Raw genomic sequence first — 25,144 nt, forward strand, 5'->3', positions numbered from 1 at the left:
GCCGGAAGGGCGGGCCTGAAGGAAGGGTCCCACGCAAATGAGGGCCCAAAGGGAGGGTCCCACGCAAATCAGGGCCTGAAGGGAGGGTCCCATGCAAATGAGGGCCAGAAGGGCGGGCCTGAAGGAAGGGTCCCGCGCAAATAAGGGCCCGAAGGGAGGGTCCCACGCAAATGAGGGCCGGAAGGGCGGGTCCCACACAAATGCAGGCCCGAAGGGAAGGTTCCACACAAATGAGGGCCGGAAGGGCGGGCCCGAAGGGAGGGTCCCACACAAATGCGGGCCTGAAGGGAGGGTCCCACGCAAATAAGGGCCTGAAGGGAGGGCCCCAAGGGAGGGTCCCACGCAAATGCAGGCCGGTAGGAAGGGCCCGAAGGGAGGGTCCCACGCAAATGAGGGCCGGAAGGGAGGGTCCCACACAAAGGAGGGCCGGAAGGGAGGGTCCCACGCAAAGGAGGGCCGGAAGGGAGGGCCCAAGGAAGGGTCCGACGCTAATGTGATTGCGGATCAGTCAAGATTGTTGTCAATATATCGATGTATTTCCTTCAGGTATGTTTTGGCTCATATTTAAGTTTTATACTTGAAATTATATCCTATACATAGTTTTATATATATATATATATAAGTAAACGGAATCCCAGAAAAAGAACAGAGAGAGTGGGCAGTATATCTATACCTATATCTGTCTGTCTATATATTTATGTGCGGATGTGTATAAATGTTTGAAGAAATAATGACCAGAAACGTCTCCAGTTTGGGAAAAATTTTAATTATAGATTCAAGAACCTCAGCGAATTCCAAGCAGGATAAATACAAAAAATAAACACACCAAGGCGTATTCTGGTCAGATTGTTGTACACCAAAGCTAAAGAGAAAACTTTAAAAGCAGTCTAAGATAAAAAGCACATTACATATAAGAAACAATTAGATTATTGTGGACTTCTCAACAGAAAAAATGGTGATCAGAAAACATTGGAACAATACCTTTGAAGTGCTTTTAAAAAATTGTCAACTCTGAATTCTGTGAACAGTGAACATAGCCCTCAAAAATAATAGCAAACGAAGACATTTTCATTAAAGAAAAAAAAAATCCAACAACTTATTGCCAGTAGATCTGTACTATAAGAAATGCTAAAAGAAATATGTCAGGGGGAAGGGAAATGATATCCACTAAGACCTTGAACCTTGAAAAAGGAGTGGGCAGGATGAGGAATGGTAAACATGTGGATAAATATAAAATATTATTTTTCCTTTTTAAAAAATACATGTGACTGCTTAAAGCCAAAAATATAGTATGGGATTTATAACATATATAGATGTAATATATATGACACCTCTAGGATAAAGGATGGGTGTTAGGAGTACATGGACCATTGCAAGATGCATATGTTTTATGTAAAGTGGCACAGTACTAATTCTAAGTAGGCATTGAAATCTTGAGGGTATATTTCATAATTTCTAAAGCAACCATTAAAAATATAATGCAAAAGATAGAACCAAAAATCCAGTATATAAATGAAAATGAATTTCTTAAAAAATTAATGTATCTAGGCAGGAAAGGGGTGAATAGAGGGGAAGAAGGGGGACAAACAAATATAATATAAAAGACCCAAATCCAGACATAGCAATAATGCCACTAAATGTTAATGGATAAAACACTCCAATTAAAACACACAGATTGTCGAAATGGATTTTAAAAAAGCACTCAACCATATGCCTTATATATTTTTTTAGTATATATTTTTAGTATATGTGCTGTTGAAGCAAGCACAAGAGATATATTTTTAAATAGTGACACAAATAAGTTGAAAGGAATAAGACATAAAATAAAAGATATGTGGTACAAACAGTACGTACAAGAAAGCCAGAGTGGTTGTATTCATATCATACAAAGTAGACTTAAGGACAAAGGCTATGACCAGAGATCTTAAGGTGAGATACCAGCTTCTCTAAAGGTCCCTCCAGTGATGGGGTTTCCTATGCCCACAGCATCCTGGTCATCTTCTGTCAAAGACACTCCATGTTACTTCAGTTTTCCTTTGTGGAGCTAAAAACCAAATGTGAGATTCCAAGTGGAGTCAGGCCAGCAAGTGAAGGTTTTTCACCTTGCTGAGCATGGTGTTACATGGCTGTTGGGGCGGCCTATAGCAGCCATATACCATGTGTCTTTTGGAAGGGAAGAAGGGAGAGGAGGAAGGACGGGAAAATTATTTTTCCCAGTGAAAAACAGTTGCATGTATCATATTTGCATAATGATTTATTCTTTTCGACATAAAGTTTAGGGAATTTCTACATGTGTTTTTGGAATACTCATCCCACAAATAAGCAGTTTCCTCTGAGACTTCTTCAGAATTCAAGACAGAAAGTATTGGCCAAGATTTTTTACTCCAAAAAATGCAAAAGAGAAGCAAGTTCAATATTATGTCTTCTCCCTTGGATGGAAAAACCAGAACAGCTGATGTCCAGCGCGTTGCTCACTTGTTCAGTTACTTGGCCATTACTGTCCCCTGACCAGGAGACTCCCTTTCTCACTCATATACCCATTCTCAGATGTGGTCTTGTGTTTCCTTAACCACAGGAATGCAGAGGGGGAGGAGCACCTGCGCAAGAGAGCCCTGCAGCTGCCATTCATCTTCACCACAGGGGAAGCCATCCTATATGACAGCAGCCCCCTGAGCCCTGTGGATGCCCTCCCAGCCAGGAAGAGGATCAGGGCAAGGAAGGGCACCCCCACTGGTCAGGGTCCTGTGCACCCAGGCTCTCTTCTGGGAGCCATGATGCAGCAAGATGAATCCATATACTTGTCGTGCATTGCCCCAACCCCACAAGGCTCACCCTTGGAGAGGTGGAGGTCCAATGACAGTCATGAGCACAAGGAAGAGAAAGAGGAGGAGGAAGACAACTCCCTCCTGGCTCTCACTGAGACCCTGCTGGAGAAGGACACAGAAGAACAGCCTGATGTCTGCTGCACTCTCCAGCACCTGGGGGTCACTGACCTCAGCCAGTGTGTGTGGGAAGAGAGCCTTCTCAGGGCTGACTCAGGCCCTGCAGGGTCTCAGAATTGCCACCCACTACCACCCAGCCAGGGAGGGGGCTCCCACAGGGGAAAGAAAGTGCTTTTTCATGACAGTGGGAATGTGGCATTGCCCCCACCATCCAGCACAACTGCTCCACAGACCCTGAAGCCACAGCCTTCGCTGGGCTCGGGCCAGCTTACTGTGGAAGTGGCTCCACCTCAGCACATGGGCACAGTGCCCAGCTACCTTCACACACACACCCAGCATTTTCTCATCTCTGGCCCTACACTCCAGAGTTCTCCACAGTGGCAGCTTCAGCACAGCCAGGATATGCCTTTGAATTTCAGGATATGCCAGAAACCAACAATATTTGACCTCAGCCCCCTCCCTGAGGCCTCCAGCCCCAGCCAACCTGCCCAGGTGTTTCAGCCAAACCACACATCTTCACTCCCTTTAGGAGAAAATATCCCTAGACACCTGGCTCAGCCAGGTGCTGGTGTTCTGGATTTTTGCAAAGAACCCATGCCCTGGACAGCCTCACACAGTGGTCAGTGTCAAAAGCCCTTGATCACCTCAGATCCCACCTCCTGTGGCACCTATCCCTTGGAAAGCATTTGGGATTCCCCGATCCAGGGCCAGCCAGCACTAGTCCCTGTGGAGGTGGAGGCAGGGCAGGTAGCAAGGCAGGCCCAGCCTGACCCCTTCCACCACCTGTGGTCGACCATGGCCAACCTGTGCCCTCCATGGGCAGGGCCAGCCAGTGACATTCCTCCTAACTTGTGCTGGGGTTTGCCCCCATCTGTGCAGGGAGAAGCGGGTAACCCAAAGGATACAGCTGGGAGTCAAGAGCACCCACCCCACTCCCTGGTGGTGAGCAAGCTCTCGGGGAGCTCTGCCTGCCCTTCCCAGGAGCTCCTGCATATACCCTTGGCTATGCAGGACTCTTACAGCATGGACCCCTGCCCAGCTGCCAAGCAACATCAGTGGGTACAAATGGGGCTGCAGACCCAGGAAGCTTGCGGGCCAGTGAGAGAAGGGTTGCCAAGTGCCCAGCCCTTGGGTGGCTGCCCAAGAGATGCCATCCCCCAGGCCCTGAAGCCAAGCCCCTTCCTGTCCTCCAAGAACAGCTCCCTAGGCATAGGCAGCAGCCAAGGCAAGAGCCCAGCTGAAGCCACAAGGCACAGCAAGGACAAACTGGTCATTGCAGCCCCAGGGGCTGTGGGGAGACCCCAGGTGCAGTCTAGCCTGACCCTGCCTCCCTGCCCTCCTGACTCTGCCTGGCCACCTGCATCTATGCAGGGCAGCCATGACGTCCAGCTCCAGGTAAGTGTTAGCAAGGAGGACCACGGGGATTTGTGGGTAGCAGGGAGGGGCACTCTATCTCACTGGTCAAGTGCAGAGCTCCTAGCAAATCTGGATGTGAGGGGGCATCTGCCCAGCTGGCCAGTATAGGAGGGGTATCCCACCAGCCCAGCTGGTCCTAAGCACAGCATTATTGTGAAGCTGCAGTGCAGGGATACGTGGAGGGATTCTTCAAATGTAGCAGGTCACTGTCAGTGTTGGTCTACTGAGGCTAGTAATGGTGGCAGGAGCAGCTTTACCCCTGGGAATAGTGTGGTTATGACCTGGTGGGCCCTCCAGCTGCAGTCTTCTGGGCATCACTAAGCCACCTGGACACCTACTTTGTAATGTAATTTAGCCCAGCTTTGGACACCCAGAGTTGGATTGGTTGTATTTTGAATTTGACACCCTCTTCTGCTGTGCTCCCCCTGCTACCATTTCCAACACCAATAAGCAGGTTAGTGCTGAAGCATTGCTCACTGCCTGGTGCTGGCAGGGAATGAGGACACACATACAGACCCTGCAAATAATCGTAATGCACACCCTCAAATGCAGCTTCGCATAGAAGTCACACCAGCAGCGTTGTGACCCCTCCCATTTCACACAGAGGAGCAGATGTGCCTTTCCGGTGACATAGGGCTGCCCTCAGGGCGCAGCTGGAATGTGGTTTCCCTGAACCCCAGGCAGCCCGATATAGCTTCACTGGGAGCTCCCCTTCACTTCTCTGGATTTTCTGCCCCCTTCTCATGTCACACTGCCACCTCTCATTTCTGGCATCCTCGGGGTCCCTCAGCTCATACCCCCTTCCCAATTTTTTATTTTCCACCTGTTGTAAGTTAGAAAATCAGAAGACCGAATTTGTTAGACTTCTATCTGAAACCAAAGTAATTCCTAATTAAAGCCTCAAACTTACATCTTTTATAAACAAGTATGATTTTAGAGTCCTTGGGTTAACCCTTGTCTTCTGTAATTTTGTTCTAACTGCTCTAAATGTTTCCCATTTTCCCATCAGCAGTGTGACCAAAACAAAGTGCACAGCACCATAGCACTTGGGATTCCAGGCCCAAAAGGAAGCACATTTTCCTCCAAATTCTGACTTAGAAAGACCGTATCGTGCTTTTTGCCCGTCTGTGGACATGTTCTGGAGTCTTAACTACTGACATTTTCCCTGAAATTGAAGTATCTTAAATTTTTCATATTGCTGGGTGAATATTTAACTTTTTTCTGTGTGTATAAATACACACTTATCTGAAATCTTATTCTCTGGATCCCAAAGATGTGTGTGTGTGTGTGTGTTTTACTTCATTTCATTCTGTGTACTTTATACTCAAGACACATATGGAATTCTCATCTTTGTTTAAAAAGTAACTTTTGAATCACAGAAATGTTAATAGGAAAGGGACACTATGGACCTGTTCCAACATTTGCCTTCATAATGACACTTCCAAGCTCAGAGCTGAAGCCAGCATCAGACAACCTGTTTGCAATCAGGGCCATCCAGACACATGGTTCTTACAGCACGGTAACATGCTGACAGCCACACATGGGGAAGGGATATGTGCCCTTTGGCCTAGACCCCTGGAGAGGGCTTGACCTTCACCCAGTATCTTGGACACAGGAGAAGTGGGTCCTCTGTGGAGCCCATGTGCAGGAGGAATGGTGTTCTGCCCTAGAGGATGGCACGGGAACATGGCAGATGGAAGATCTAGACAGTGGTACACCTTTGAAGCTCAGGGTGCATGCATCTCAGTCTCCCAACAGAGCAAAAGGAAAAAGGTTGGCGGCCACTGCTTCTCCTTCCATAAAGGACTCAGAATGGTTGAGGGTTATAGTAGCACTTCCACTGACTTCTGTGGCTTCCACCACAGGACTCATTGTTCGGGAGCTAAATGGGCCAGATGTCATCAAGTATGACCACCATTGGACCTGCTCACCAGTGTCACCCAGAACCAGGTACATAGTAGGTGCTTAATGAATGTCCATTGTATGTATGCATGAGTGAAAGCACAGGTGAAGAAACCACAGCACAGGAACACAGGGGCCCGGGAACCAGCCCAGTCAGAACCCAACAGAAGGACCCCTCTGATGCCACCAGGTCTACCAGCAGTTACCAGAAACCGTGTGACCTGCACAGGATAAGCCACCATGTTTATTTTCCACAGCATCAGATCGGGTGATGGTTAATGTTGTTTCATGTATGGAATGTCTGCCATTTTGGACCCTTGGACCTAAAACACTGAAGCATCAACTAAGACCCTGCAGCCTGACAAATGGGAGAAAACACACACAGAAGTGTTCACCAGTACTCATAAATCCTTACACCTGCTCTCTCAAACCAAAAATTACAGCCTCTCATCATGGGGAAAGGGGAAATTCTCTAATCTCATTTAGAATCTGTACATGGCAGTATGTCTTAACAAACCATGGTCTATTTGGAGTACTTTTTATGTTTTTCTGTCCAAAGTAAACAGTTTAATCACAAAACAGTGCATGTTCTTGGACACCCTGAGGCCTGCCTTGATGTGAAGAGTTGTCCTTCCATGGTATTTTCAACTGGGTCACAAGTTTTTTAAAACTACTTAAAATGTTCCGTGTGAAATGCAGACTCATTACATGTGTAACAATCTGTACATTCCATTTCTCTGTTGTTTATTTACTACCATGGACTATAATGAAACACTGGCAGTCAATGCACAGCTCACAAGAATATGTCTGGTGTTTCATTCATATGTGGAGTAGCAAATTACCACAAAACGTAGGCTATTAAAACAACAATCATCTCTTTGCTTATTATTCTGCAATATGGTGGGCTCCACTGGATGGTTCTGCTGTGGGTCTCGCCTGCATCGTTCATGTGGCTGTGGTCATCTGGCAGCTCAGCAGGGGCTCACTCACATGTCTGGCAGCTTGCTGGGTGTCAGCCAGGCTCCTTGGTTCCCTCCCTTCCCAAGACACCAGGATTTCCTGGCTACAGCATGCTCCAAGAAGTCAAGCCCCCGTGTCCAAGTGCTTATCAAGCCTCTGCTAGGGCAGGTGATCAAGCCAAGTCACATGGCCAAGGCCAGAATCAAAATGGAGGGTAATCAGGAATGTAACACTGGGAGGGAGGCTTCATTGACACCAACAAACAGCTGTCCCCTCCCGCAACACTCTTGGGAGCAGTAATCTCCGGGTAACAGGTGAGGGGCATCCACCACATCCATGTGAACATGAGTCGTCCGGAACTTGCCCCAGAAAATGTCTTCCAGGGACCAGTGTACAAAAGTCTATTTCATGGGTGGTGAAGCTGGGCTGGTCCTTGGAGACAGCAACCCATGCAGTAGGAGGGTGGGGAGGAGAGGCTCTGTCCTATCTCCAGGCACAGGGTGATCTCCTGGAGGAACTTCAGTCGGGCTAAGGTTGGGCATGGGGACTTCCCTTCCCACTCCCTGTCACCTCTCCTTCTTCCCTTCTCTGGAGCCTGGGGTCCCTCCTCCTGCCCTAACCACCACCACACCCCCCACTGCCTCCCCCATGTCTGGGTGAGAAGTCAGGGGCAAGGAAGACACTAGGTGAGCATCTAACTGAAGAGCCCACAAAGATAAGAAAGGCTGGTGGGCCCTCAACCCTCCCTGAGCACTTACATTTTTAAGAATTAGAAATATTATTACTTTATTTAAAAAAAAAAGAAAGAATTAAAATCAATTACAATGATGTCTCCTTGGGCCACTTTCAAACTACAACAGTCACGCCAGCCAGCTTCCCTAAGCAGTCCTGCCTTTGCAGAGACTCTCAAAGCATCTGTTTTTCTGCTTGTGCTCAGTGGCAATAAGGATGATGCGGACACAGATGCAAGCTAGGTTCTTTGGGCAGCCAGCCTTCAGGGTCGTGGCAGCAGGAGAGATGAGAATGCAGAGGAGTCAGGCCATAGCCCACTTGGGAAGCCAGGCTCATGATGTCTCAGTGTACCAACCACCCAGGTCCCAGTCTATACCCACTGGGAGGGAGGCTTCATTGACACCAACAAACAGCTGTCCAGAACTTGCCCCAGAAAATGTCTTTCAGGGACCAGTGTACAAAAGTCTATTTCATGAGTGGTGAAGCTGGGCTGGTCCTTGGAGACAGCAACCCATGTAAAAAATAACCACAAACATGTAACTCATTTTAAAAGCATGCAACACCAAATTCTTTTCAAGAAGGAGCTTAATTAGCTAATGTTGCCAAACAGCCAGCTTTGTGACTGCCCAAGGTGATGTCCAAATTCTGTACTTGTCCTTTGCCTCCACAGAATGTACTCATGTTGCCCCAAAGCCTTCAGTTTCTTGTGAATTGCACTCTTGTCCCAGAAGTTACAGGATTCCCATTAGGTAAAGCACAAACCCCTCATCAGTACCCTTGATGCAGTCAAATTGTCCCAGACTCATCAATCATTAAAAGGAACAAAATCAGCCTTCCTAATAATTTGGGGTGTACAGTATAATAAAGACTATATTTGGTTTCATCAACATCTTGGAAATAATAATTTTTAATCAAATATAACCCATACCTGCAGCAAAATATTATTACATTATTAAAAAAAGAAAGTATGTGTTACATGGCCAGTAATACCATAACCTCTTACTAATGTAATCATTATTCAGCATATTAAAACAGATAGTAAATGTGTGCACATATATGTGTGTGTTTAGTTACAGGTCTGACTCTGTGGTGAGTGCAGCCTTTCTGGTTCTCTTGTATTTGTGGCCTGGGCCAAGCAGGATGAGTTGAAGCAAATGTGTGTGTGAAAATCAGCCTGACTGATGAGCTCAGATGATTAAACAGTACTCTTCCTTTCTACTGAGTATAACTTGAAAGTAATTCGATGACTGTCCTTTTAACTTGGCGCACATGCTTCAGGACACTGTAGACAGTTCCCCAAACATTCTTTTACAACTACCATGATTCAGATTGTGCCAATGCTATGAGAGTGCTGCTGTCACTGATTCAGGGGACTGCTTCCTGAGGCCAGGGCAGATGGAGGGGAGGCCAAGTGCTTGACTGCCCAGGGCTAGGACTGGCCACGAGGAGATGGGCTAGGAAGGCTGGAGTAAAAGGGGAAAGAGAGTGGGCAGGCTTTTGAGGTCATAAACAAGCAGTCGCAGGTGGCTAGAGGGACTGGCCGTACTTGTTCACTCTTTTATGGGATGTGGCACACTGACCACCTTCTAAGGTGCCAGGCTCCAACCAGCTCGAGAAACCAAGGGAGCTTCTTCCATCAGAACTCAAAGGCATAAAACGACCAGAGGGGCCTCCACTGCTGCAGGGTTTCTATGAGTTAGCCTGGGAGGGCTGCACTAGGCTCCCCTTCAGGACCTTCATGGATTGAATATGCCCCTCATTCAGCCAAATTCATGGACACCACTCCTGGAGCTGGGTCAGAGGTCCCCCCCCAAGCACATGGGCTGAGAGTGGGGTAGGGAGTTTCCTAGAGAGAATTTGGAGTTCTCTTTAGGGGTTATCAGAGGAGATGTTGTTGGAAGACATAAACAGAAAACCCAACTCTGTCTGATTTAAACAGCTGGACTAGGGATTGCTCCCCTAGCTAGAAGCCCAGTGCATAAGGGAGTCTTTGGGATAATCCAGTGTTGCTGGTGTTTCTCTCTGGTTCTTGGTGTTGCCTTGTGCAGTGTGTTTGCTTCACTCTGGACAGGTAGCAGGTCCAGAGCCCAAACCACAGCCACAACGTGCCACATAGGAGACTATCCTTCCTTCCTGTCCCTCTCTCTCAAGAGCAAGTAAAATTTCCCCAGAGTTTCCAGAAATAACATTCCACTGATCCAAGATGGGTCATGTTCCTGTGTGTGAACTAATCATGGGAGAACACAGGGAGGGTGGGGTTGCCTGGGGTTATCTGGAATTTCCCAGGTAGATTTGGGAGACCCAGAGCCCAGCACTGGACCTGGGTTCATCTCATATTCCCAAGAGTTGCCTCAATAGAGAAGTGACTGTACCATGAGCAGAGAGGTCTCGGAGACACAGGCAGCCATGAATCTTCTGAAGGCTTGGTGGGCTCTCCATCTTTACCATCTAATGAGCTTTGCTTCCTGCAGCTATGCTAGGCCCACAGGTGGCCACAGGACACACAGTAACACAAGAGCTGTAGTCTAGACAGACCCAACTCTGAACATGGAGGCCTGTGAAAGTCCAGGGCAGCTCTCACCCCAGCTATGATTGGAAAACACAATATCATAAAGTATCAGTATTTCCTAATTGACCTAAGGATTCAGTGAAATCCAGTCAAACTTACAATGTTTCTCATGAAACTTGAAAAGTTGATTCAAAACTGTATAAGGCAGATGAAGGGCCAAGATTAACCAAGACAGCTAGTCATAAAGAAGAACAAAGGGCCATACTCGCCATATTGCCTATCAAGGCTTTCATAAAGCACAACAGTGAAGAGACTATGGTGTTAGTACATAGTCACAGTGGAGGAATAGAGTAGGAGCCCAGAAGCCGACCACACATATATAGGAACTTGATATACGATGGAGGTGATCAGAACTATGGGGAAAGGCAGTATACCTCGCAGTCCCACAGATCTATCTCTTGCTTCAACAGTACTTAGATGGAACAGACCCAGGGACTCCCCTTCTACCAGCCTCCAACCACCCTCCAACATTTTTTCCAGTGGCAACCTTCGGAGCCATCTTCCCCGGCACCCTCTGCCTCCAGGGCCAGCCAAAACCATATTTTGAGCTAGCTTCTTATTACCAATCAACAATGAGCTCCCAGACTCATTAGAATTATTCCAGCCAGGTGGAGGCCACCATCAACCACCTGGCCAACATGCATCTGCAGGCCTCCAGCACCTACCTCTCTCTGGGCTTCAATTTCCACCATGAGGACATGGCTCTGGAGGGCTGCAAGTTGGCTGAGGAGAAGCACAAGGGCACTGAGCATCTCCAGAAGATGCAAAACCAGCACAGCAGCCACACCCTCTTCCAGGACGTGCAGAAGGAGTCTCAAGATGAGTGGGGTAAAGCCCAAGACACCATGGAAGCCACGCTGCTTCTGGAGAACAGGAACCAGGCCTTTTTGGGTCTACATGCCCTGGGTTCTGCCAGTGCAGACCCCTATTTCTGTGACTTCCTGAAGAGACACTTCCTGGATGAGGAAGATGGAGACCATCAGAGTAACCTCTGAAGGCTGGCTGGCCCCCCGGCTGGGCTGGGTGAAGATCTCTTTGAAAGGCTCACCCTCAAGCATGACTAGCAGCCTCTGGACCCCTGCATCCTTTGAGAGGACACACTGACATCCTCTTGGTGCCAGGGCTTCTGCTTGAGCCTCTCCCTCAACTACTAGGTGGTTTTTTAAACACCCTGGCACCCTCTCCCAAGCCATGGACTAAATGGAAACAAAACAATAAAGCTTTTTGCAGAAGAAAAAAAAAAAGCTGTGGGAGAAAGTTCATTTAGCAATGGAGCGGAAACAATGGGTTAGCCATATGGAAGAAAAATAAAATGGGGTCTCAGTCTTCTCATACATAAAGTCTAAATGGAGCAGATAATTAGGAAAGGCAAAAGTTTCAGAGTTTTAGAAAAAATGTAAGAGAAAATCTTTATGACCTCAGGGAAGAATTTCTTAAACAAGATATAAAGAGCAAAAGCAAAAAAGGGAGGGGGAAGAATTGGAAATCCTTTTTAAATACAGTAAAATTAGCAACCTTTATGCATGAAATATCCCATACATGAAATGGAAGGACAAATAAATTATTAGGACTACACCAAAATAAAAAACTTTTGCACAGCGAAAAGAACCATCAACAAAACAAAAAGGCAACCTACTGAATGGGAGAAGATATTTGCAAATTATATAGCCAGTAAAAGGTTAATATCCAAAATATATAAAGAACTCCATACAATTCACCACCCAAAAAATAAGTTTAGAAATGGCAGAAGACATGAAGAGACATTTTTCCAAAGGAGACATACAGATGGCCAACAGACACACGAAAAGATGCTCAACATCACTCATCATTGAGGAAATGCAGATCAAAGTCTCACACAATGACATATCATCTCACACAGTCAGAATGGCTAGAATCAAAAAGACAAAAATAGGGGCGCCTGGGTGGCTCAGTCGTTAAGTGTCTGCCTTCGGCTCAGGTCATGATCCCAGGGTTCTGGGATCGAGCCCCACATCGGGCTCCCTGCTCGGCGGGAAGCCTGCTTCTCCCTCTCCCACTCCCCCTGCTTGTGTTCCCTCTCTCACTATGTCTCTCTCTGTCAAATAAATAAATAAAATCTTAAAAAAAAAAAAAAAAAGACAAAAAATAACAATGTTGGCAAGGATGTAGAGAACAGGAAACCCTCACAGGGAAACAGAGTTGGGTTTTCTGGTTATGCCTTTCGACAGCATGCAGGAATGCAAACTGGAGCAACCACTATGGAAAACAGTATGGAGGTTCCTCAAAAAATTAAAGATAGATATAGATATATGATCCAATAATTCCCCTACTTGGATCCAGGAAGCCCAGAGAGCTACAAAAAAGATGAACCCAAAGATGTGGAATATCTTACACTCTACTGGTGAGAGTTTAAATTGTTACAAATTTTGAAAATAATCTGGCATTATCATGTGAAGTTAAACAAGTGTACACCCTTTGACTCAACACTACTCTTCCTAGATACACACAAGAAGATAAAAGATTGCACAGGTACACCATATGTACAGACACTGTGGTTGCTAAAGCCTGGAAGCAAACCAAATGATCACCAACAAGGCAAGTGAATTCTGTCATAGCCATATGATGGGTACTGCATTCACCAATGGAAACTAATGAATCACTGCTCCATGCGTTAACATGGATGAGTCTCAGAAACATACTGTTGGATAAAACATGAAAATCACAGAAAAGTACATACACTATGACTAAAAGTACACACAAACTCTCTTTCTCTCAAATAAGTAAATAAATAAAATCTTTAGCCCAGTGATGGGTATTAAGGAGGGCACGTACTGCATGGAGCACTGGGCATTATACGAAAACAATGAATCATGGATCACTACATCAAAAACAAATGATGTATTGTATGGTGACTAACATAACATAATTAAATTAAATTAAATTAAATAAATAAAAAAAAACCACACACAGGTATTAAAGAAATGTAAATCCTAAATGTCAAAATTGTGGAGGCAGGGGGTGGCAAAAAGCACAATGTGACTGGGAGGGGTGAGCAGAGTATTCCCGATATTGGTAATGTTCTGTTTTTATCACCAGTGGTGGGCCCATCGGGGTCCTTTTACTATTCATTTGTATGTACTATGCTCCATAATGTTAAAAATATTTTTTAAAACTCACCCTATGCTTCTAATGTAAGAGGGACCAGTTACATATACTGGCACTTCCCACAGTGTGGGATCCTCAGGACATGATGTAGGGAATCTTGTTAATATCAAGGATAATCCCCCAGTATGGCACTTTGAAGTCTGTAACACCATAAACTTCAATTTTTTTTAAGCAGAAACCAGCGCTCAGCGGGGTACTTTCCCAATCATCATACCTGGATGGAACTGCATTGTTTCATTTCCACATTATTGGGTGGGGGGTTGCTTATCTATTCATGGCAAATTATATTGCTTTTCCATTAAAAAAAAAGTACTACAGAATTCTACTTCCAGGAAAACGGAGACTTTTTCCCCTATCCTTTTACTAAGTGCAACTGAAAACCCTAGACATTATGTATAAGCTTCACATTAAAAAAAAGACTGGAGAGAATAAGACAGAACAACTAGAAACATTAGAACCCAAGGAATAACACCACACTGAGTTCCCTATTTTGTTTGGTTTGGGTTGGGTTGGGTTTTGTTGTTTGTTTGTTTTATGTATCCCAGACTTGGAGCTGAGGAAGCCAGCTGGAAACACCAGTGAGAACAGACTAAGAAGGCTCCAACAAAAACTGGATCTCTCTAATCAAATAACCAGAAGGGGGACCACCTATCAAGACAGAAAACTTTTAGACATGATTGCTGTATTTCAACCAAACACCACAGAAAATACTGTGACCCATACCCACTCATGTGAGCAAAGAACTAGACTTTCACCTTTTCCAGGCACTACAAACCCTCCACCAGGGTGCAGTCAGAGAATGTCAAGTCGGGAGCCAAGCCTTGTGCCCCAGTGGGACTAACAAGACCCCAGAGCCAGAAGTGTCAGTGGAGGCAAGCTAGGTAGCAGTGACAAGCCACTCCAACCCCACTCAGCCAGAGGTATTGGTAGGAACATTATGGTAAGCCAGAACTCTCATCCCTGCCCAGAAATAACAAGAGCCCCTTCCTCAGTGTCAATGGTGGCCAAGTGTGGAACCTGGACCTCTATGCCCACCTGGCTGTAATGAGGCAGTGCTCCCACTTGCCCTACTAAAGCAGTGTCAGAAGACAGCTAAAATAGGAGATCCAAATTAAGATGCAGAGTCTCATAACATGATACCCCAAATATCCAGGTTTCAGTTGAAAATCATTTGTCATACCAAGAACCAGGGATAGCCCAACATGAATGAAAAAAGATGATCAACAGATGCAAACACAAGGTGATTGAGATGTTAGAATTACCTGCAAACATTTTAAAGAAACCACCATAAAAAAAAAAACATAAAACAAATTTTAAAAAGTAGAAAGTCTCAGCAAAGAAATGGAAAATATAAAGAATAAAATGTAAATTTTAGGACAGAAAAATATAATAACTGAAATAAATTCCCTGGATGGACTCAACAACAAGGGAGTTGAAAACAGTATCAATGAACTGGAAGATAGAACAAGAGAAATTACCCAATCTAAACATCAGAGAGAAAATAGATTGGGAAGGGGGGAAGCAGAATCTCGGGGACTTAGGGAAGTATAATAAAAGCTCTCGCATGTGTACCATCAGAGTTCAAGAAAGGAGGAAGGGAGCAGGGCTGAAAAAGTACTCAAAGAAATAATGGCTGAATACCCATCACCGGAGGGCACCTGTTGTAATAAGCACTGGGTGTTAGTACGCAAATGATGAATCATGGAACACTACATCAAAAACTAATGATGTACCGTATGGTGACTAACATAACATAATAATTATAAAAAAAAAAAGGAGGGAGCGGAGCAAGATGGAGGAGGAGTAGGAGACCTGGATTTCATCTGGTCCCAGGAATTCAGCTGCATAGGGATCAAACCATTCTGAACACCTACGAACTCAACAGGAGATCAAAGAAAAGAATAGCAACAACTCTCTGAACAGAAAAGCGACACTTTCTGGAAGGTAGGACGTGCAGAGAAGTGAATCCGAGGCGATATTTGGGAGGATAGACGGCGGGGAGGGGGCCTCCGTCAGCCGCTACCGGCAAGTGATAGAGCAGCAGAGCACAAAATCGGAACTTCTAGAAGTCTGCTCCACTGAGGGACGTCGCTCCAGTGGCTAAGTGGGGGGTGGAACCCTCATTGGGATAGTGTGGTCTCAGGACCCTCGGGGTCACAGGAAGACCAGGGGTGCCTGAGTACGGCGGAGCTCCCAGGTATCGGAGCAGGGAAGCCGGCTGCAGAGACAGAGCCCAGGAGCGGGCTCTCAGCTCGGGGTTGCCATAAACTGTGATACACAGCACAGTCGGGCCCCTGCTCCTCCAGCAGGGAACCAACAAGCAGCAGATCAGGGGAAACTCACCTTCCTCCCCCAGGAGAAGTGGCACGGGAGCGCACCACAGGGATCTGCTGGGTTTGGAGACTCCACATGGGGTTGGGTGCCAGAGATAGAAATGCTCGGTCACAGGCCAGGTGAGCACGGAGTGTGGCCAGAGACCAGGGAGACAGGAGTGATTGACTGCTTTTCTCTGGGGGCTCACTGAGGAGTGGGGCCCTGAGTTCTCGGCTCCTCCAGGGCGGAGATGGGGAGGCCGCCATTTTCACTCTCGTCCTCCAAAGCTGCACGGAAAGCTTGAAGGAAACAAAAGTTCCCGAGAGCAAACCCGGGCAGATTACTTAGCCCGGACCGCCAAGGGCGGGGCAATTCCGCCTCCAGCAAAGACATTTGGGAACCACGGCAACAGGCCCCTCTCCCAGAAGATCAGCAAGAACAGCCAGCCAAGACCAAGTTTACCGATCAATGAGAACGGCAGAACTCCAGTGCTAGGAGAATACTGCACATAGAATTCATGGCTTTTTTTTACCATGATTCTTTAGTCTTTCAAAGTTAATTTTTTTAACTTTTTTTTTTTTAATTTTTCTTTTTCCCCTTTTCAACCAACATCTTATCAATCCATATATATATAAAGTTGTTCTCTCTTTAAGATTTTGAGATACAGTTTGTTTTAACAGATCAAAACATACCCCAAATCTCTAGTGTATGGCTTTGTTCTAGTCTCCTGCCTGATCACATTCTCTCCCTTTCTTTTTAATCCTCTTCTTTCTTTTTTCAACCAACTTCTTATCAATTCCTTTTATAAAATCTTTTATAATTTTCATCTTTACAGACATATTCCATTCCTTCATCATATTAACCCTTATTTTTGTACATATATAAGTTTTTCTTTCTTTAAAGTTTTGGGAGGCACTTTCTTCTAACAGACCAAAATACACCCAAAATCTAGTGTGTGGAAATGATCTATGCACCAGCCTGATCATATTTGATCATATTGGGTTTTTTTGTTTTTGTTTGTTTTTATCTTTTTCTTTTTTTTTTTTTTTCCTTTTTCTTTTTTCTTTCTTTCCCTTTCTTTTCCCCTGGTTTCAGGTCTTTTCTGATTAGTTTAGTGTATATTTTCTGGGGATGTTGTTACCCCGTTAGCATTTTGTTCTCTCATTCATCTATTCTCCTCTGGACAAAATGACAAGATGGAAAAAATCACTTCAACAAAAAGAACAAGAGGCAGTACCAACTGCCAGGGACCTAATCAATACGGACAGTAGTAAGATGTTGGAACTCGAGTTCAGAATGATGATTTTAAAGATACTAGCTGGGCTTGAAAAAAGCATGGAAGTTACTAGAGAAACCCTTTCTGGAGAAATAAAAGAACTAAAATCTAACCAAGTTGAAATAAAAAAGGCTATTAATGAGGTGCAATAAAAAATGGAGGCTCTAACTACTAGGATAAATGAGGCAGAAGAGAGAATTAGTGATATAGAAGAACAAATGATGGAAAATAAAAAAGCTGAGAAAAAGAGATAAACAACTAGTGTCTCACGAGGGCAGAATTTGAGAGATAAGCGATACCATAAGACGAAACAACATTAGAATAACTGGGATCCCAGAAGAAGAAGAAAGAGAGAGAGGGGCAGAAGGTATATTGGAACAAATTATAGCAGAGAACTTCCCTAATTTGGGGAAGGAAACAGGCATCAAAATCCAGGAAGCACAGAGAACCCCTCTCAAAATCAATAAAAATAGGTCAACACCCTGACATCTAATAGTAAAACTTGTGAGTCTCAGAGACAAAGAGAAAATCCTGAAAGCAGCTCGGGACAAGAGATCTGGAACCTACAATGGTAGAAACATTAGATTGGCAACAGATCTATCCACAGAGACCTGGCAGGCCAGAAAGGACTGGGATGATAGATTCAGAGCACTAAATGAGAAAAATAAGCAGCCAAGAATACTATATCCAGCTAGGCTGTCACTGAAAATAGGAGAGATAAAAAGCTTCCAGGACAAACAAAAGCAAGGAATTTGCAAACACAAAACCAGCCCTACAAGAAATATTGAAAGGGGTCCTCTAAGCAAAGAGAGAGCCTAAAAGCAACAGAGACCAGAAAGGAACACAGACAATATACAGTAACAGTCACCTTACAGGCAATACAATGGCACTAAAATCCTATCTTTCAATAGTTACCCTGAATGTAAATGGGCTAAATGCCCCAATCAAAAGACACAGGCTATCAGATTGGATAAGAAAACAAGACCCATCGATATGCTGTCTGCAAGAGACTCATTTTAGAACCAAAGACACCCCCAGATTGAAAGGGAAGGGGTGGAAAACCATTTACCATGCTAATGGACACCAAAAGAAAGCTGGGGTGGCAATCCTTATATCAGACAAATTAGATTTTAAACCAAAGACTATAATAAGAGATGAGGAAGGATACTACATCATACTTAAAGGATCTATCCAACAAGAAGATCTAACAGTCGTAAATATCTATGCCCCTAACATGGGAGCAGCCAATTATATAAGGCAATTAATAACAAAAGCAAAGAAACACATCGGCAACAACACAATAATAGGAGGGGACTTTAACACCCCCCCACCAAAATAGACAGATCATCTAAGCAAAAGATCATCAAGGAAATAAAGACTTTAAATGACACACTGGACCAAATGGACTTCACAGACATATTCAGAACATTCCACCCCAAAGCAACAGAATACACATTCTTCTCTAGTGCCCATGGAACATTCTCCAGAATAGATCACATCCTAGGTCATAAATCAGGTCTCAACCGGTACCAAAAGATTGGGATCATTCCCTGCATATTTTCAGACCACAATGCTTTGAAACTGGAACTCAATCACAAGAGGAAAGTCAGAAAGAACTCAAATACATGGAGGCTAAAGAGCATCCTACTAAAGAATGAATGGGTCAACCAGGAAATTAAAGAAGAATTAAAAAAATACATGGAAACCAATGAAAATGAAAACACAACTGTTCAAAATCTTTGGGATGCAGCAAAGGCAGTCCTAAAAGGAAAGTATATAGCAATACAAGCCTTTCTCAAGAAACAAGAAAGGTCTCAAGTAGACAACCTAACCCTACACCTAAAGGAGCTGGAGAAAGAACAGCAAATAAAGCCTAAACCCAGCAGGAGAAGAGAAATAATAAAGATCAGAGCAGAAATCAATGAAATAGAAACTAAAAGAACAGTAGAACAGATCAACGAAACTAGGAGCTGGTTCTTTGAAAGAATTAACAAGATTGATAAACCCCTGGCCAGACTTATCAAAAAGAAAAGAGAGATGACCCAAATCAACAAAATCATGAATGAAAGAGGAGAGATCACAACTAACACCAAAGAAATGCAAACAATTGTAAGAAAATATTATGAGCAACTATATGCCAGCAAATTAGATAATCTGGAAGAAATGGATGCATTCCTAGAGATGTATCAACTACCAAAACAGAACCAGGAAGAAATAGAAAACCTGAACAGACCTATAACCACCAAGGAAATTGAAGCAGTAATCTGGCGTCCCAGGCGAATTCTATCAAACATTTAAAGAAGAATTAATACCTGTTCTTCTGAAACTATTCCAAAAAATAGAAATGGAAGGAAAACTTCCAAACTCATTTTATGGGGCCACCATTACCTTGATCCCCAATCAGACAAAGACCCCATCAAAAAGGAGAATTACAGACCAATATCCTTGATGAACATGGATGCAAAAATTCTCACCAAAATACTAGCCAATAGGATCCAACAGTACATTAAAAGGATTATTCATCACAACCAAGTGGGATTTATCCCTGGGTGCAAGGTTGGTTCAACATCTGCAAATCAATCAATGTGATACAATACATTAATAAAAGAAAGAACAAGAACCATATGATCCTCTCAATAGATGCAGAAAAAGCATTTGACAAAGTACAGCATCCTTTTTTGATCAAAACTCTTCAGAGTATAGGCATAGAGGGTACATACCTCAATATCATAAAAGCCATCTATGAAAAACCCACAGCAAATATCATTCTCAATGGGGAAAAACTGAGAGCTTTCCCCTAAGGTCAGGAACATGGCAGGGATGTCCATTATCACCACTGCTATTCAACATAGTATTGGAAGTCCTAGCCACAGCAATCAGACAACAAAGAGAAATAAAAGGCATCCAAATCAGCAAAGAAGAAGTCAAACTCTCACTCTTTGCAGATGATATGATACTTTATGTGGAAAACCCAAAAGACTTCATCCCAAAACTGCTAGAACTCATACAGGAATTCAGTAATGTGGCAGGATATAAAATCAATGCACAGAAATCAGTGGCATTCCTATACACCAACAACAAGACAGAAGAAAGAGAAATTAAGGAGTCGATCCCATTTACAATTGCACCCAAACCATAAGACACCTAGGCATAAATCTAACCAAAGAGACAAAGGATCTGTACTCAGAAAACTATAAAATACTCATGAAAGAAATTGAGGAAGACACAAAGAAATGGAAAAACGTTCCATGCTCATGGATTGGAAGAACAAATATTGTGAAGATGTCAATGCTACCTAGAGCAATCGACACATTCAATGCAATCCCCATCAAAATACCATCCACTTTTTTCAAAGAAATGGAACAAATAATCCTAAAATTTGTATGGAACCGGAAAAGACCCCGAATTGCCAGAGGAATGTTGAAAAAGAAAAGCAAAGCTGGCGGCATCACAATTCTGGACTTCCAGCTCTATTGCAAAGCGGTCATCATCAAGACAGTATGGTACTGGCACAAAAACAGACACATAGATCAATGGAACAGAATAGAGAACCCAGAAATAGGCCCTCGACTCTATGGTCAACTAATCTTCGACAAAGCAGGAAAGAATGTCTAATGGCAAAAAGACAGTCTCTTCAACAAATGGTGTTGGGAAAATTGGACAGCCACATGCAGAAGAATGAAACTGGACCATTTCCTTACACCACACACAAAAATAGACTCCAAATGGTTGAAAGACCTCAATGTGAGACAGGAGTCCATCAAAATCCTCAAGGAGAACACAGGCAGCAACCTCTTTGACCTCAGCCGAAGCAACTTCTTCCTAGAAACATCGCCAAAGGCAAGGGAAGCAAGGGCAAAAATGAACTATTGGGACCTCATCAAGATAAAAAGCTTTTGCACAGCAAAAGAAACAGTCAACAAAACCAAAAGACAACCGACAGAATGGGAGACGATATTTGCAAATGACATATCAGATAAAGGGCTAGTATCCAAAATCTATAAAGAACTTCTTAAACTCAACACCCAAAGAACAAATGATCCAATCAAGAAATGGGCAGAAGACATGAACCGACATTTTTCCAAGGAAGACATCCAAATGGCCAACAGACACATGAAAAAGTGCTCAACATCGCTCAGCATCAGGGAAATCCAAATCAAAACCTCAATGAGATATCATGTCACACCAGTCAGAATGGCTAAAATTAACAAGTCAGGAAATGACAGATGTTGGCGGGGATGCGGAGAAAGGGGAACCCTCCTACACTGTTGGTGGGAATGCAAGCTGGTGCAGCCACTCTGGAAAACAGTATGAAGGTTCTTCAAAAAGTTGAAAACAGAGCTACCCTATGATCCAGCAATTGCACTACTGGGTATTTACCCCAAAGATACAAATGTAGGGATCCAAAGGGGTATGTATACCCTGATGTGTATAGCAGCAATGTCCACAATAGCCAGACTGAGCAAAGGGCCAAGATGTCCATCGACAGATGAATGGATAAAGAAGATGTGGTGTATATATACAATGGAATATTATGCAGCCATCAAAAGGAATGAAATCTTATCATTTGCAACAACGTGGATAGAAATGGAGAGCATTAAGCTGAGCGAAATAAGTCAATCAGAGAAAGACATGTGTCATATGACCTCACCGATATGAGGAATTCTTAATCTCAGGAAACAAACTGAGTGGTGGGGGGTGAGAGGGGTGGGGTGGCTGGGTGATAGACATTGGGGAGGGTATGTGCTATGGTGAGCGCTGTGAATTGTGCAAGACTGTTGAATCACAGATATGTACCTCTGAAACAAATAATACATTATATGTTAAAAAAAAAAAAAAAGAAAGAAGAAGAAAAAAAAAAGAAGAAGAAGATTGCAGGAGGGGAAGAATGAAGGGGGGGAATCGGAGGGGGAGATGAACCATGAGAGACGATGGGCTCTGAAAAACAAACTGAGGGTTCTAGAGGGGAGGGGGGTGGGAGGATGGGTTAGCCTGGTGATGGGTATTAAAGAGGGCACGTTCTGCTTGGAGCACTGGGTGTTATACACAAACAATGCATCATGGAACACTACATCAAAAACTAATGATGTGATGTATGGTGATTAACATAACATAATAATAAAAAAAAAGTTTCAACACAGAAATACATTAAAATAAAAGAATAAAAATTTTTTAAAAAAAGAAGAATGGCTGAAAACTTCCCAAATCTGGCAAAAGACACAAACCTATAGATTCAAGGCTGAGAAAATCCAAAAGTGATAAACTCAAAGAAATCCACACCAAGACACATTATGGCCAAATTTCTGAAAACTAAAAAAAATAATAATAATCTTGAAGCATCAGCTGAAAGATGGCATCTACCTGCAGGTCACTAAATAACAGTGACTTCTCACCAGAAATCATGGAGGTAAGAAATGAGCACTTGGGGTGCCTGGGTGGCTCAGTTGTTAAGTGTCTGCCTTTAGCTCAGGTCATGATCCCAGGTTACTGGGATTGGGCCCCATGGCAAGATCCCTGCCCAGTGGGGAGTCTGCTTCTCCCTCTGCCCCTCCCCTTGCATTTGCTCTCTCGTTCTTTGACTCTCTCTCTTTCTCTCAAATAAATAAATAAATAAATCTTTAAAAAAAAATAAAGAAGAAGAAGTGAGCACTTCCTTTTCAATGGCTGAAAGAAAAGAAAGGCCAATCTAAATTCCTATGTCCAGCAAAAAATATCCTTCAGAAATAAAGTCAAGACATTTTCAAATGAAGGAAAATTAAGAGAATTTGTCACAAACAGAACGACCCTTTATAAAACAGGTTGAAAGACACGCTCTGAAGAGAAAGGAGACAATAGCAAAGGAAACTACTACACCAGAAAGGAAGAAAGAACGATCAAAAACATGGGAAGTTAAATAGACATTTTCATCATGAATCATCTAAATTAGGTCTGACAGGTGAAGCAAAATACTATCTGAAGTGTTTCTACCTAAATTAATGTGGAGGAATTAGTCAAGATAATTATATCATAAATAAGGGAGTGTAGAGGAACATACAAAAATGTAAGTTTTCCACAATTTACTAGCCTGTAAAATATGGACACTGATAAGCAGAAGATACATAAATATAAATCTTATATACAAGACATTGAGAGAGAAACTGGAAACCCAGAAGATCCAGTGCTGTAGTTGATTCTGAATTTGAGTCTGCAGGACAAATGCCCTACCTCATAGGCAGGCAGAGAAACAAATTCACCCTTTCTCAGCCTTTTGTTCTATTATGGCTTTCAGTGGATTGGATGAGGTTTACTCATATTGGGGAGGGCAATTTGCTTTACTCTACCAAATCAAATGTTAATATCATCCAGAACCACCCTCATAGATAACGTTTAGAATAACCACACCTAGAATAATGTTTAACCAAATATCTGGGCACCCCTTGGTCAAGTCAAGTTTATATGAAGAGAAACACTCAAAAACACTATAGGTAAATCAAATTGGAATTTAAAAAATTGTTTAGGTAATCCACATGAAGGCATGAAAAACAGGAGAAACAAAACAAAAAATGAAATAGCAGACAGCACTAATATAGAAATAACTACATGAAATGTAAATCGTCTGGATAAACCAATTAAAAGACAAAGATTGGTAAACTGGTTAAGAAAACATGATTCAACTGTATGCTGTCTACAAGAAACTCACTTCAAATATAACAATATAGGCAGTGTGAAAGTAAAAGGATGGAAAAATACATCATGAAAATATCAACATAAGAAAACAAGAATGGATTAATATCAGATAAAGTAGATTAACAGCAAAGAAAATTATAAGAAAAAGAGAGAGAGATTATATCATGACAAAAGGGTCAACCCACCAAGAAGACATAGTAATCTTAACCATTCAGGCACCAAACAACAGAGCTACAAAACACATGAAGCGAAACCATGTAGTGCTAAGAGGAGAGCTAGCCAAATTCAGAAATACAGATGGAGGCTCCATCAGTCCTCTCTGGAGGGCTGCTGAACTAACTAAACAGGAAATGAGCAGGGCTCAGAAAGAACTCAGCACCACCACCAACCAGCAGCAGCTACTTGACATGAATAGAACGCTCCACCCAACAACAGTGGAATGCACATTCTTTTCAAGTACTCAGGGGACATGGAGTAAAATAGACCACATCCTGAGTCATGAAACAAGCCTCATGAATTACACATAATTGAAATTATGACTAAGGTGTTCTCCTTCACAGCAGAATCAAACTAGAAATCAATAAAGGAAAGATAAGCAGAAAATCTCCAAATACGGGAACTTTGCAGGAGGCTCATGACACAGTCTAGGGAGGGGACTCAAGTGTGAAAGGGATGCTACCTTGCCACCCTCTAGATGGATTCTCTCCCCTCACACACACACACAGGCAGAGTACATCCAAGGAAGATGGAAATCGTAAGGCTCATTGTGGAAGGGCATCTGCCCACCTCCCCATCTTGTTTTCCTTATTCTCCTTGGAAACCCCTCGGGCTCTTGGGGGCCCCCATGGTGACCTGTGTGGCCCCAAAGCTTTACTGACTGACTTGTGGAAACCCAGGATCTTGGGCTGGAAGTGAGAATCTTATTTCAACCAAGTAAAGAACTCATTTTAAAATGACAACCGTATGGGAAAGCATGCACGTACTAGTGTTGTTTTTGTGCATGCACACAAGTGCACAGATTGGGGCCCAATTTTTTTAGGTTTCTGAGTTTTTCTAGCCCTGGAATTTGGAGAAGTAGGTTTACATTTAGCATGGAGGGGAAGACTTCCAAGGGGCTAGGTCCGGCTTGGGAAGCTCCTGGCCACCAAGCAAACTCCACTCCACAGATCTTGTCTTCCCCTGATGCTTCAACCAAGAAACCAAGTTTAAGAACACAGAGCAAGG

At 43.6% G+C, this 25,144-nt stretch overlaps 2 protein-coding genes across 2 annotated transcripts in view; both read left to right on the forward strand.

Moving 5' to 3' along the window:
- LOC118026907 (aryl hydrocarbon receptor-like) overlaps positions 1-3,487 on the forward strand; it is a 40,508-nt gene extending 37,021 nt beyond the window's left edge. Inside the window, exons 10-11 of the mRNA XM_035029963.1 lie at positions 2,576-3,001; positions 3,472-3,487. Coding sequence (XP_034885854.1) covers positions 2,576-3,001; positions 3,472-3,487 — 442 coding nt within the window. The remainder of the gene's footprint in view (positions 1-2,575; positions 3,002-3,471) is intronic.
- A 7,468-nt stretch (positions 3,488-10,955) lies between these two features.
- On the forward strand, positions 10,956-11,516 carry LOC118026903 (ferritin light chain-like). Its single transcript, XM_035029960.1, has one exon. The coding sequence runs from the start codon at positions 11,160-11,162 to the stop codon at positions 11,514-11,516; it is 357 nt and encodes a 118-aa protein (XP_034885851.1). The 5' UTR covers positions 10,956-11,159.
- Positions 11,517-25,144: the final 13,628 nt, after the last annotated feature.

The sequence above is a fragment of the Mirounga leonina genome, unplaced genomic scaffold (genome assembly GCF_011800145.1).
Source record: "Mirounga leonina isolate KUSES-001 unplaced genomic scaffold, KU_Mleo_1.0 Mir_353, whole genome shotgun sequence".
Classification (NCBI taxonomy): Eukaryota; Metazoa; Chordata; class Mammalia; order Carnivora; family Phocidae; genus Mirounga; species Mirounga leonina.

What these genes read in the sequence shown, in the direction of transcription:
- LOC118026903 (XM_035029960.1), top strand. Translation starts at nt 11,160, where the DNA reads ATGCATCTGCAGGCCTCCAGCACCTACCTCTCTCTGGGCTTCAATTTC.